Source organism: Diabrotica undecimpunctata, chromosome 2 (assembly GCF_040954645.1).
Source record: "Diabrotica undecimpunctata isolate CICGRU chromosome 2, icDiaUnde3, whole genome shotgun sequence".
Classification (NCBI taxonomy): domain Eukaryota; kingdom Metazoa; phylum Arthropoda; class Insecta; order Coleoptera; family Chrysomelidae; genus Diabrotica; species Diabrotica undecimpunctata.
In genome coordinates, this window is record NC_092804.1 from 40,347,084 (window position 1) to 40,362,283 (window position 15,200).

General features: G+C 32.6%; 1 protein-coding gene across 1 annotated transcript in view; it reads left to right on the plus strand.

Annotated features, from left to right (window-relative positions):
- The window catches only part of spel1 (DNA mismatch repair protein spel1), a 90,511-nt gene extending 79,032 nt beyond the window's left edge, over window positions 1-11,479 (plus strand). The window contains exons 9-14 of the mRNA XM_072522703.1: window positions 400-648; window positions 2,039-2,244; window positions 2,766-2,857; window positions 5,624-5,846; window positions 6,045-6,137; window positions 10,250-11,479. Coding sequence (XP_072378804.1) covers window positions 400-648; window positions 2,039-2,244; window positions 2,766-2,857; window positions 5,624-5,846; window positions 6,045-6,137; window positions 10,250-10,405 — 1,019 coding nt within the window. The 3' untranslated portion in view covers window positions 10,406-11,479. The remainder of the gene's footprint in view (window positions 1-399; window positions 649-2,038; window positions 2,245-2,765; window positions 2,858-5,623; window positions 5,847-6,044; window positions 6,138-10,249) is intronic.
- The last annotated feature ends 3,721 nt before the right edge of the window (window positions 11,480-15,200 follow it).

Below are 15,200 nucleotides of genomic sequence, written 5' to 3' on the forward strand. Positions count from 1 at the left end.
TTAATGATCTAGTGCTGACGACGCCTATGAGCGTCACGCGTTAAAAAAGACAAAATTTAGCAAAAACTTTATAAATGTATTCTGCCAACAAGAAACCAATTGCAGTTATAACGATTTACAAAAAAATACTCTCAGCACCTAGCAGTAGCATATCGTTAGGCTTTAAGCATGCGACGTGTTAATAGTTGCCAAAGTCTCTACTACTAATGTCAACATTGACACGAATTTGTAATCCTCAAGACCTACAAACAATGCAAAAGATCGATGACGAATGGAGGAAACTTAAACCATACCAGGATATTCCAATAGAATTCGAAAATATGCATGAATTCTATTTTAAAGTGTAAAATATATTATTTCACTACAACTATATTTTAAGTCATATTCTCTTAATTGCAGCTGGTTATGCGGAAAGCTTAAAATCATTGAACTTGTTGATTGCCAAAGTCGACGTGTTGACTTCCTTTGCTGTAGCCGCAGTTTCGGCAAGAATTCCTTACGTCAAACCAAAAATCCATAAGCAAGGAACAGGATTTCTAAATTTGAAACAAATGAGGCACCCTTGTATCGAAGCCCAAAGCAATATATCCTTCATTCCTAACGACGTTACATTCGAGAAAGAAGGTGCCAGGTTCTACGTAATAACAGGTAAACTAATATGTATTTTGAATTTTTTCATATTAACACTGTTCAGTAAAGGGGCTACATTGTAAGTTTTCTACCTCTCGATATCTCCGGTACAAATGCGTTCACATTGGTAGAACAGTTATATTAGCGAGTTTTAAGAGGTTATATCCTATTGGTACGTGGCTGTCCAAACATATACAATGTATTTTTATTGGTTTTAGTTTCAGTTATGCATCCTACATGGTGAAATATTCATTGTAACTCATCGTTCTTGAGGTTGACGAATCAATTTACAAGTGCTTTGCTTTTCATATTATCACAAAGTGTATTATTTATTACGGTTACGATTTGGGTATTTACTTAAATATTCTATTTTTAATATTCTTAAATACGTATATTATGATCTTATTTAATTATATATATATATATATATATATATATACATATATATATATATATATATATATATATACATATATATATATATATATATATATATATATATATATATATATATATATATATATATATATATATATATATATATATATTAACTATTTAAAATCTACTTTAAATTTTTTTTTTAATTCCTCTTTAAAATTGTCCTGGTCATATTTGTTGTCAAGTTCAGAGAACCACTTGTCGTTAATTATTCCGAAAGCATATAAGCTTTTAAAATATCAAATTTCTGGGGCATTGTATCACGGCCGAAGATGATAGTTTTAAAACCTAATTTATTTACGGTACGTTCCCTAACAATTCACAAGGACCATCCTATACGTTCTTGCTACCAATGATATTCGATGCTGATTTTCTACCTGCCAATCATTACCTGTGGTAAGTGCTTTCTTTGTACAGATGATGATTTATGAGTTATGTCAATTCTATATTCTATTTCACTGTTTACTATTTTTACTAATTAACCAGATAATTTCAATATATTCTACTTTAAAAAATTACTAAATACTGTGCTTATAGTAAAATAAACATAGTCGATACTCAAGGTTAAAGTATATGTCAAATGAAAGCACTTAATTAGAGAATCAATGTGGATATATCCTCCAATTTTTCTTGTGAGCTGTTCTCAAGGTAAAGTAAAAAAACCACTTCTGTGACTGACCTAAAAAATTCACCGAAGCTATATTAGGGTACAACTATTTTTTTTTTCGTTCCAACATATTCCATATTTAGTACATCTATATGTAAATGAATTTTCTTTTATTAATTCTCCGTTGATGGCCTTCGTTTGAATGAATAATGTTCAACATCTTGATCTTAAAAAGAACCGTAATACAAAACATTCCACCTCTGAACTGAGTACAAAATTTACAGCACTACATTGCTTCTGCTTCTTCTACATATACTATTACATATACTGTTAAAAGTTTGTATGACTTATACGTTATTATAGGTCCCAATATGTGTGGTAAGAGTACGTATATAAGAAGCGTTGGTACCGCAGTACTAATGGCACACATCGGTTGCTTGGTTCCTTGTTCTCTAGCTGAAATATCCATTGTCGATGCTATTTTGGTGAGAGTTGGTGCAGAAGATTGCCAGTTAAAGGGTCTTTCTACATTTATGCTGGAAATGGTTGAAACATCTACTATTATTAAGGTAAGTCTATTAGCCTTACCATATAGCTATTTAAAAATAACTTTGAAAAAGTAAGTGACCTACATTAGTAGAAGATTCTTCTAATACGACCTCGACAACTTATGGCTTAACAAGCATCAAGCGTTCAGATGGACCACACAAAACTAAAAATCTAGTAAATCTATATAATGTTAATGTGGTTTTAACGCCATTACAATTGGCTTTAGATTCGTTTATGAATTATTAGACAGACCTTGCTTAAACTGTTTGATTAAAGTTAAAATTTATCTATAACTAAAACTCTAAAGTAATATTTTCTGTAATATAAATGCCGTCCAAAAAAAATACAACAAAAGAATTATAATAAAAATAATAAAATTATGAGTTGATCTCTAGTATGTATATGTAGGTGATGTAAACTTTCGTCAGTAATATAAAACTTATTGAAAGATGGATGGATACAAACAATACCTGATAATTCTTTTAGTTTATGTTTAACTTTTCTTTTTTTATTTTCTCTTTTGTTTCTTTTTTTATTTTAGACAGCTACAGCTGATTCACTAGTCATTATCGATGAATTGGGACGAGGCACTTCAACTTACGATGGATGCGGATTAGCTTGGGCCATTGCCGAGTAAGTTTTTCAAAATTTCTATTTGACGATTTATAAAACCTTTTACCTATATAAACATTATCTTGGTTAAGTAATATATACAATCCGTCCGTTGGATCTTGTATGGCTTTTTTATATTAGGTGTCGTCTAGTCACTGAATCTAAAATGATGAAATTAAGTCACTTGTCACTTTACAACAGATTCCGTCAAACTAAGACTGGGATATGCTGCAGAATGGCGAAGATTGATTAACCTACTGGGCATTTCCAGTTTTATAACACAAAGTGTGTGTACAGTGGGTTTACAACTGATCAACTTTCCATAAATTTTCATGCCTTAAATTTATAAATTTTTTTAAAAAGAATTTTTATTATGATTAAATCTTAGTGGTTGATTTCTTAAAGTATGGTTATGGTAGATTGGGACAGGGCCCATTTATGAGCCCTTCGGACACTTAGGCCATTTCTTAAAGTAAGTAAATTAAAAAAGTTAATAATGGACAGCAATATTGTGACAATTCTTTTTTAAGCTGTGGATCGGATAGTTCAAATGATAAAGTGTTTGACTATTACTCATTATTGATACCGATTGTTGATAGACTGTTCCCTTTTTGCCGGAGCCCGCCCTTCTCGTTTTAAAGGGGCCCGCTCATCTCTCTTGGCGGCCCTGTCTACAGTTACACGGTCTACTGTTATACGGTTTCTGACAATGTTATTTGGGTTTTTTTACGATGATTTTAGATTATTGAAATATTTTTGGAGGTAGTTTGAAGAAATGTTTCTTCTTCCTAAGTGCAATCTCAGTAACGAAAAGAGTTTTCTGTATAATCCTACTATGCGCCCTCTATGATTCTCCCAAGATTACCGGCATGTCTCTCGACTTAGCAGTTGGATCATAAATTTATATTAAATTGTGTATCTCATAGGTTATCAGTTTCAGCAATATTATCCTTTCGTATATTTTAATGAAGCCAGTAGTTGAGTACATGTTAAGTATAATGTCCACTTCATATCGATATTGTCTTCCCCCTTTCCCGAATAAAGATTATTCGTTTCTTTATATTCTAGTCTTCAGAGTTTATCCATTTTGTGTCGCTTATTTCTAGTGTATCAATTTTTTAAACTATCTGTATGTTATGGATACCTTTATGTTTTGTTTTTCCAGATTTGTACATGCTTCTTACATTCCATGTAGCAATTTTGAGGTTGCTGTTTATATTTAATGGGAAGCGATTTCGTTGATTTACTACCTCGACAGCCTCATTGTCCTTGTTCTGTCCTCATCTGCCGAATCTTGGTCTGTTATAACAATAATTAATAAATTATTGCTTGATATTATCTAGGATTCTTCATTTTCTGGTGTCCCTTAAGGAGTTTGGAAATAAGTTTTCCAAACTGATTTTATTACTCTTGGATAGCTGATTATCTGCTCTTCTGGATTTTTGCCGCTTATGCCGATGACATCAGCATTATGCCTCGCAGAACGGAAGAGGCGGCGGAAACATATTCACAATTAAAAGCAGGGACAAAAGAGACCGGGCTAGAAATAAATATTAAAAGACAAAAAAGCTAACACAGCCAAGAGCTAGGAGAAACAGATGAAAATTTCAATTATAGGACTATATTAAAACAGTAGAAAGTTTCACATATCTGGGAGTTGAATTAAGCACGGATGGAACAGTAAATCAGACATTCAAAGTATAATAGTAAAAGGAAATAAAGCTTTCTTTTCACTCGCCCATGTGTTCCGCTCCAAAACCTCACACTGAAAATCGAAAATCAAGGTCTACAAAACTATTATCAGGCCAATAGTATGTTATAGATACGAGACATGAATCATGACAGAAAATACAAAAAGAAAGCCGAAAGTGTTTGAAACAAAAACACTAAGGAAGAGATTTGGACCTATTAACGAAAACGCAGTATTGAGATCCAGGTACAACCTTAAACTATACCAACTGTTCAAAGAGGCACCCATCTCAGAATTCGTTTAACTTCAAAGACTTCGGTGGACTGGTCATGTAGTAAGAATGGAGGCCGACAGACTGCCGAAAAGAGCCATAGGCAGTAAAATGCAGGGCGTAAGATTAAAAGGAAGGGTACGGAAATGATGGGAGGATGAAGTAGCAGCGAACGCACAAAAATGGCTAGACGTGAGAACTTACAGAAGAGCGGTGTTGGACCGGCAATGTTAAAGGCATAGTTTGGTGAAGGTCAAGGCTCGATTTGGACTGCAGCGCCATTTGAGACAGAGAGAGAAAGGGAGATTATCTAGGATAATATAATGAGGTGGTTTTCCCTCACCACCGCTGTAAAGAGAACTTTTTATGGATACGACTGTAGAAATTCGAACGTTGAAGTTCCATGAGCTTTTGTCTATTTTGAGTTTTGAGACCGCTAGCAGCTACGGCTGAGTTTTCTCGCCATATCTGGCCATATTTACTTAGTTTAACCTGCAGGTTAATGCAGTTACCAGGGTGTGGCACGTGGACGTCATAAGTAACTGACTACTTGTGAATTATTTGAAATCATCTCCAGTTTATAACTCCCGACACTATTATCTCAAGCAAAAAGTACTACCTCTACAACACAGACCGTATACCTCAAGAAATTATTAGTGAATATATATTGCTCTTCCGTTATGAAGTCAATAAGATTATCACTTTGGTTTGTATTGTTTAAGTCACCTCTATAATCTCAAGTTTGTTACGTTCTATCACCTCTGTTGTATTAGAGAGCTGATATAACTAATTAATCGTATTAATACATTATATTTTTTATTTACAGACATTTGGCTAGAGATATTCGCAGTTTTTCAATGTTTGCTACACATTTTCACGAAATTAACGAACTAGCAGAAAACTACGATTGTGTGGCTAATTTATATGTATCAGCTTTAGTTACTGATACGACGATGACTCCTCTCTACACGATACGCGAAGGCGAATGCGACAAAAGCTATGGAGTACACTGCGCACGAATTGTAAACTTTCCAGATGATGTTATACAGGTAAATATATAAATTTTAAAACTGTTTACGTAGATAATCGTGTATAATTCAATTGAATTTTCGATTCTTCTAAACGGTTTAGGAATATTTTAATATTAGATTATTTACAATGGCAAATAATTTAAAACGTTAAAAAATTGACATTTTTTAAATTATACAGTCAATATTTTATATGTATAACCTTACTGTATCTTTTAGGGGGCAATTGAATATCAGAGAAACTTGGAACATCAAAACGGCATGAAATATTTAAGCGATTTCGAACCAAGCGTGAAAAGGAAATATATCGCAGTAAGTATATGTTATATTGAACTGTATTTATAAATCTAATTTAGCGACTTTATTTATTATAAAATGTTCTAACACTTAGTTTATTAAAGTCTTTTTTATTTAATTTATATTTAATCTTACACTAATTTATTTTCCACTGACACTATTCTAATTTATATAATTTATTTACAACATTTATTTCCCGCGTTACAAACTCGACTCGATACAATTATTCTTTCTAGACTAACTATTTTCAATAACAAGTCCTCTATATATATTTTATAACCGTTATCTCGAGTTCCCTCGAATTGTCCGGTGACCTTTCATGAACTTTCTCGAATGCCATGGAGGCCAGACAGGTTTTAGCGTAGAGGACCCGTGGATATTGCCTACTAAAAATATACTTGTTAGAAAAATATGTTTACAGCTTAGGTTATGAGTCATATTTATCGTAACAATATATTGCGGAAATGTGGTGTCAATATAAAACAAGCATAGGTGAAAGGTAGTCCGTTCCATTCGCATAGTAAAAATAATGAAAAGAGATTAATAGATACGAATACGAATGATCTGTATTATTTCACTTATATAAACTTTTAAAACGACATTTAAAACGAATTTTGCCACTTCCGGTTCCATGCACTTAACACTTTATTTTTGAAAAATGTTTTTAAATCACTTGCCGCCCTCCGATAGGTATCCACACGAAGTTTACTATTCTGGGATTTTCGTGGGATTTCTGACCTTTCAATTTTATCATTTTCTTTATAGAATGTTTCGGGTAGGCACTTTGCATACTGAGGCAGTCGAAAAGAATAATATAGGAGATGTTTTCGGTATTTATATATTGTAGGGCTTTGAACAATGCCTAAAGTTCTGATTTCTGAAGAGTGTATGGTAGAAAAAGTGGGAAGGTAAAACTTTAAGAGACCGTCTGATATAATGATAGCTGCACCAACTCCCTGTTAGGTTTTTGATGTGTCAGTAAATATTTTAAACCATTCTTTGTACTGCTGGTTCAAGATAAGGTTTAGATCGGCTTTAAAGATTGCTGAATTTGTTTGATCCTTACTATTTAAGCTTAACGATACATTGATTTTGGGTTCTCCAATAGACCATGGAGGCCAGTTGTAAGAGTTTACTGGAAAATTTTTTGGAAATTAAATATTTAATTCACAACAGTACATTCGAATTCTTTCATAGTAAGGTTTTCGTATGGAAGACCTATTATTAAAGTAGTTCATATTCGCTATGTGCCAGTTCCGAAGAGCGACACCTAGTAGCATAAATCAGCGAAGGTGTTCAGCACTATTAATGTTTTAGTCTTATATTAGCTGCAAATAAAGTTACTTAAACTTGTTTATTTAATACAGTAAATATTGTAGTATATATCAATAATTAACTTAATGATAACTAAAATTTTGAATTGATTTTTAACGGTAAAAATTCATAAGTATATTTTTTACGTTTAGATTTCATTATTTGACAATTAAGATTAAGGTTATGAGGTTTTTAAAAGATAAGCATTGTATGTACTAAATAAAATTAATTATTAAATTGCAGTATTACTATTAATATGGATACAATAATACAAATTGGATTCTAGAAAATAATGCCTTTTCAACCAAACTATCATAATCCACTGTAAAATACAATTAATAATAATTGCATATCATATCAATATTTTGGAGCGGCATTAACGCCCGATTTCATGACAACCTAAAGAACACTTTAACTAATATTCATTTTAGACTAAATTGCATAATTGTATTTATTGTCAATACAAACCTTTCGAAGAGACATACATCACATTGGTTTAAATAATCAATTTTTTTCCTGTCAACTTTTGGGTGTCGTAATCCGAATTTGAAGAAATATTTAGTATTTTTTTAAATTTGAAAAAAAAAATTGTAAACAAATTTGAACCAACATGATTATTATTGAAATTTACACTTTAAAGTAAACTTTAATTTAATGTTCACGTCAAACTTATTACGAAATGGGGCTTAAGAATGCAGAATTTGGGTTATGTTGCTTACTTCTGCTTTATTATGATATAAATCCACTTTTCTCGTTGCATTAATTTATGCTTAGAAGTTGGAAACCGATAGAACTTGAATTTACTATTTCTTGTTGTATTTTTATAATTTATAACACAGCATTTGCAAAATCCCATTTTCTTCAATAACTACTTATGAAATATGCTAACAAAGTTGCAAAATTACACCACTGCACGCACACGACTTTGTATTGTCATACAAAGGTTACTTGGATCTGAGGCAATAGAAGTCTAGTGAGATAGTGTCAAATACATTATTTGGTAAAGTAGCTCACCGGCTTCACATGTGAAATAATTTTCAGATATCTTTACAAGCAAATCAACGTACAGATATCTCTACAAGCCAAACTCAGACATTGACACGATGACAGATGTCATTACTACTATGACTCAGACATGATGTCATTACTACTATGATTCAATGAAATCTCAATTGTTATGTCAATGGTTTGTTATTAAAATCTGATTAATCCTAGCTTGTCCTGCCAATATAAAAGATGGCAAAAATGGATATTTAAAGACTACATATTATTTTATAAATTTTCCAAAGCCTTGTATGGAATATCGTAAAAAAATTATTAAAACATGCTCAAAAAAATATTGTATATATTTATATAAATCATTATTATAAATTCCGTGGAAAGAAGCCGTAACTTGATATATCGAGTTTCGCTAAGTTTACAGGAGAGCTATTTTAAGATAAAATGTCTCTGGTAAATCTAAATATTAACGTACAATTTATAACTAATAATTTTCCTAGAGCTTAAATACCAATTATTGAAAGAGTTAAGTATGTATGAATTTTTATTAAATATCAAAGTTATTAAAGGTTGTTGAACATAACAGTTTTGCCATCTTCTACTTGACCATGTTTTTGTAATCGGAAAATCAATAATACGACTAAAAAAACAGAAAGTTAGTTTTTTTTGTACAAATACTTACAATTTAAGTTTTGCTCGCTGTTTACCTACTGAGGAAAGAACTCAACATCTCATGAAATTAATATAACTTTAATAAACAAAAAAAGTTGTACAAAGAATGAACTAGGAGTTTGCTTGTTCTTCAGTCTCGGAGTCGTCTTGCGTATTGTTTAGCTCATCGAATTCTGGAGCTGTTATCGTTGTCGGCAGCTTTTTGTAAAAATTATGGAACTTCGGAAAAGGCAACACATCAAAAAAAGTAAATATTGAAAAATAATCAAACTTGATAAAATAATAATAATTATAACACAACTTGCTTAGTCGCATCTCAGTAGTTTAGTCATATTTAATAAGACGGCAATACGTGATGTGTTTACATAACAGATTCAGCATCACAGAATGGTACAACTTGATATGTCAACATATCATGTTATGCTTTCTTTGAGAACCATAAAAATTAGCCGATTTTTAAAGTGGAAGAATTACATAAATCAACATATCAAGGGTTGGCATCTTACAACTTTTTCTTTGTAACCTTATAGTCAGAGGCGTACATTGTTATGTTAACTTATCAAGTTATTACCTCTTCTGTAATGTCAACTTATGACATATCAGGTGTGGGCATGCCTTATATCTCCGTTATTATTAGGAATTCGAATTATCAAGTTATACCATTTTGTAGATCTCGCTCAGACGAACACAGTGATGTTGATAACTCAATTTTGCTAAAATGTCAACATATCAAGTTATGCCTTCTTATCACAGAATTATATAACGTGATATAATTATAAATAAGTGAAGCAACATCAACGATTTTTTCTAGTGATTGATTAAATTGTGAAGATAATGTTGCGTCCCCAGCCATTGTTGATCAAACCAGCACAAAACTATTGAATTGCAGTTGTCGCTCGTCTCATGACGAAAAGTTCTATTGTGGTTTATAATACAAAATACAATAAGTTACAAGTGTTTTATAGTTTTTTTGGACCCCAACCGGTTTCATATATAATAATTCAAAATGAATGAGATAATAAAAGTTATATTTTTATAAAATTGGGTAGTTAAATAATGTATTGATTTTTATTTTTCTTACATTTAAATTCGATAAATATTTTTGATAAACTCAAGTTCTTAATGGCAATCTACTATTTTAGGAAGGAGACGCAATGATCAGAACAGCTATGAAGCAACTGAAATCAATGGATGTTAATAGCCTGAGCGATGAGGAACTGATGAAAAAAGTTGAAGAAATGAAAGATGACTTAATTAAAAAGGAACATCTCTTTGTAAAGGGACTCATGGATGTTTAATTATCTGATTTTTTTACTAGTGTACAACTCAACTCATTCCATCTTTGGATGATTTTTAGCGTTTTCAGCGTTCGGATTTTTATTGAGAAACTTGTTTAAGTCCTATTTACTTTTCCTTTTTAATTTTTAAATTTAACAGAATATACTTCTAACACCCAGTTTTTTTATAAAATCTTCATTTTTACCTTTCTTATTTTTACTTTCCAACATTTTATGAATTTTTGAAAAGAATTTTACGATTCTCTCGTTTATTTTTATAATTATATTATAGATTATAGTAGTGGTCGAAAAAGTGAAAATAACAACTTATGCTTACAGAGAAGTATTATTATTCTACATATCCCCTCTTATATCTATATAACCATATGCTCTCTGTAGCGCTTCTTTGAAAGTGCTTATCTACAGAAGCTATGGCTTTATTGGACAAAAAACGCTGACAACGAGGAACGTCTTTATTTTGAGAGTAAATGGAAGTTAAAGGGAGCCAAATCTGAGGAATAGGGTCAATGTTTCAGCACTTTATAGCACAGATACCTCCATTTCCTCATTACCAAAAAACTTCTGTGGAAAGTTGCGTTGTCCTGATGTATATTTTTTCTTTCGACCCTTGTCTATTTTACGAATTCTTACATACAGTTTCATTGCGATTTATAGTTGCAGTCAAAGACCAGTTAAGGTGTTACCTTTTATAAATAGACAACTGGCCTTTTTCGCCGATGGCACTATATTTCCCTTTTGTCTATCTATTCTTAGAACGCGTCAAATACTCAATAGTCACATGAAATGACTTGCAATTTTACATGGCCCGCATGAGGTCGCCCGCAAATTAAACCGCTTTAGTAAATTAGAAATCATTTTTGTGGTGTAGGTCAATCAGTATGATGTATCAATAAATACTTTATATGAATCTGAATGCTGGAAATTATTCTAGTTAACTCTGTGAATGTTATTTTAATATTTTTAAATTACATATCTAGTATCTAGATTTTCTTGTGTTTAGTATCCAAACTCAGTTGTTATTAACGGTTTAACGATCTATTTTACCAATATTATTAATAAAGTTTTTTTTTTATTTTGTTAGTTTTTTTTGCATGCTATGGCATGCTGGACAAGCCATACAGTCTGTAGTCAACACCCCGAGGTATGAGTGGGAACACAAAGTGAATAAATACTCATACGCTTATGAAACGCACCTGGCGGATCATAAGGGCCTTCACATTTTACTCTTTTTCAACTTGTCTTGAGTGAAATGTCTTTAATCTTTCCTATCAGCCTCTCTTGGCTAACTCTTGTTTCTTCCGACCCCGAATGGCGATTAGGTTTCCGAAGGCAGACGGGTCACTATATTTCCTTCTACTACAACTCTAAAACTCGCCAACACGCTTGGCCAGCGCGGCGTTTCAAGGCCAAATTTCCCCTCATGATGGATACATCAAGTGTACGGCCCTCAGTCCCCGGCGGTTCCAATTTCCCTGACCAAGGTGGCGGTCAGAATAGTGTTGGAGCAGAGGGTGCTAAGAATCACCGGAAGAGATCAGGCCACCAAAACAAACGACAAATGCATATATGTGCCTACAATGTACAAACTTTATTAACAGAAGCATCAATGATAGAACTGGAGAATGAACTACAACACATAAAATGGGATATAATCGGTATAAGTGAAGTTAGGCGTCGAAAAGAAGGTCAAATAATACTTAAGTCTGGAAATATGTTCCATTTCAGAGGAAACGAAGATTCATCTGTTGGAGGAGTGGGTTTTTTAATCCATAAAAAATGGGTACCAAACATAATCACAATAAAAAGTATATGTACCAGAGTCATTTATCTTATTTTTAAATTAAACTCAAGATACAAACTTAAAATTATACAGGCTTACGCACCAACTACGAGTCACCCGGATGAGGAAGTTGATCAATTTTATGAAGATATAAGAGCAGCTATACAAACTTCAAAAACACATTACACATTGATAATTGGAGATTTTAACGCCAAATTGGGATTCAAACAAGATGATGCAGAATCTGCTATGGGAAACTTTGGATTTGGTGAGAGAAATGAGAGAGGTAACAGGCTTCTTGACTTCTTACATCAGGAAAATCTCTTTGTGATGAACTCATTCTTTGGAAAGAAACCCCAACGTAAGTGGACATGGAAGAGTCCGAACCAAAATACAAAAAATGAGATTGATTTCATAATATCAAATCGGAAAGATATTGTTCAGGATGTAACAGTATTGAATAAATTTTCAACAGGGAGCGACCATAGACTAGTTAGAGCAAAAACCACTTTTAACACGGAAGTTGAAAGAACAAAAATGATCCTCAAAAAGAAAAGTGGAAGGTGGCTGTTCCCAGAAGATATAACACTTTACGAAGAAAATATTAAGACTAGTTTGGATACACACGACTTAGAGAATATCAGCGTCAATGAAATGAACAATAATATTACCCAAATATTGAAAGAAGCTGAAAAGAAATACTGTCCTTGTCCTGAAAATAATAACAAAAAATTAAGCCACAACACAAAACATCTTCTAGAGGAAAGAAGAAAACTTAGGGAAAATCAGGATCATAACCAAAATGAACTAAGAATTTTGAATAAGAAAATTAAAAAGTAAGTTAGAAAAGATCTGAGACGATGCAATACGATGGAAATAACTAGAGTAATAGAAGAAAACAAAAGCTTGAAAGTACTCAGACAGAGCATGTCCATTGGAAGAAAAAACGTCCACAAATTAAGAAATGAACAGGGGCAAATCATTGAGGATAGAATTCAAATTATGAATACGATAGAGAGTTTTTATAGACAACTATACAAAGAACAGCAATGTAACCGGAGTGGATCATTACCAAAGATAATCAATCAGGGATCTGAAATTTTACCGGACGTAACACCCAATGAAGTTCGAAGGTCAGTGCAAGAAATGAAAAACAATAAGTCCCCCGGAGGCGATGAAATAGTGGCAGATGCCTTGAAGGTGGCTGGAAAAAGATTATGGCAGGTCCTTGCCAAACTATTCACTAGATGTTTGCAGGAAGCAATAACACCAACCCAGTGGTATAACGCAGAAATTATCATACTTCATAAAAAAGGGGATGCTACCGACCTCAGGAATTACAGGCCCATAAGTCTACTTTCACATATTTATAAACTATTTACAAAAATAATTACAAAACGACTAGAAAATAAATTGGAATTTTATCAGCCAATAGAACAGGCGGGTTTTAGAAAAGGCTATGGAACAAACGATCACCTACTGGTAATAAAAAATCTTATAGAAAAATGCACTGAATATAATAAACCACTAGCTTTAATATTTGTCGACTATGAAAAGGCATTCGCCGTATAACAAGAGTTAAATGCAATGCAATAACAGGAAGTGGCAAACATCCTCCACGTAGCGAATATTTAGAAGAAAGATTTGATATACTAAACCATATTAAAAGTTTTCCTAGGTTTCAAAGCCACTATTCACGTCGACATACAAATAAATATTACCTATCGCACACGCTAAATATACGCAAAATGTGTGAGTTATATGAAGACGTGTAAAAATCAAAAGGTGAAAAGCAAGCTTCTTGTACCATCGATTGTACTGTTTTGTATTTAAAACAACAGGGTACAAAACCAAAAAATCTTCAATTGACACTTGTAAGAAGTGTGATATCTTCAAAACGCAATTAGAAAATTCAAATGCAGATGAACGTATGAATATTTTAAAGAACAAGTTAGAACACGCAACTGCATATGAACTAGCATATCGTTTAAAAGAAGGAGCCAAAAAAGCGGCAATGGAAAATACCAATGAAAGAGTTATTGTGTTTGATTTGCAAAAGTGTTTGCCTACACCTGATCTGACAACAAATGAAATATATCACAAACGTCAACTGTGGACACTCAATGAAATGGTTCGGGATACAACAAATGGTATGACCTACTGCTACATGTGGCATGAAGCAATATCTGGTAGAGGATCAGATGATATAGCTTCTTGTTTATATAAACATATACAAGAAAATATACCAAACAGTATTACACATTTAACAACATACAGTGACACATGTTTTGCCCAGAACCGAAATATAAATTGTTCTATTATGATGTTAATAACATTGAAGAAACATTCATCCTTGGAAATCATTGACCAAAAGTTTTTAGAGCCCGGTCATGCACATCTAGAATGCGATGCAGATCACGCTCGTATTGAAAGAGCAAAGAAATCAAGTGACATCAAAATTTCAATTCCACATGACTGGTTTCAGTTTGTATGGACAGTTCGTGGCTAGATCCCTGTTTTTGTAATTGAGATGAAGAATAATGACTTCTTTTCTGTTTCATCGTTAATTAAATACATTTATATTAAAAGAACATCTGACACAGTTGGAGACAAAATAAACTGGTTAAATATTAGGTGGATTAGGTATATAATACATTCAGATGTCATTTCATTCAAATATTTACTTGATCGTGATGCACCGTTTCGTAAACTAAATTTGTTGAAGAATCGTCATTCTGCCGGTAGGCCAAGTGAAGTCAGTGTTCCTTTGGCACATAATGGACCAATTCCCATTAACCCACTAAAGGAGAAAGACTTACTAAGCATACTGCCGCTATTGGATCCTGTTTACCATGGTTTCTATACTAATCTAACAACAAGCCGAATTAGTAGACCAGAAAATAATAGTGAAACCGATGAAGACTAAAATTTTGTAAAATAAATAAATACTGTTTTGTGTACTCTTAGTCTTATTAAACCCGTCAGGTAAGGTTTTTTCCGTCAGTGTACTGGCTA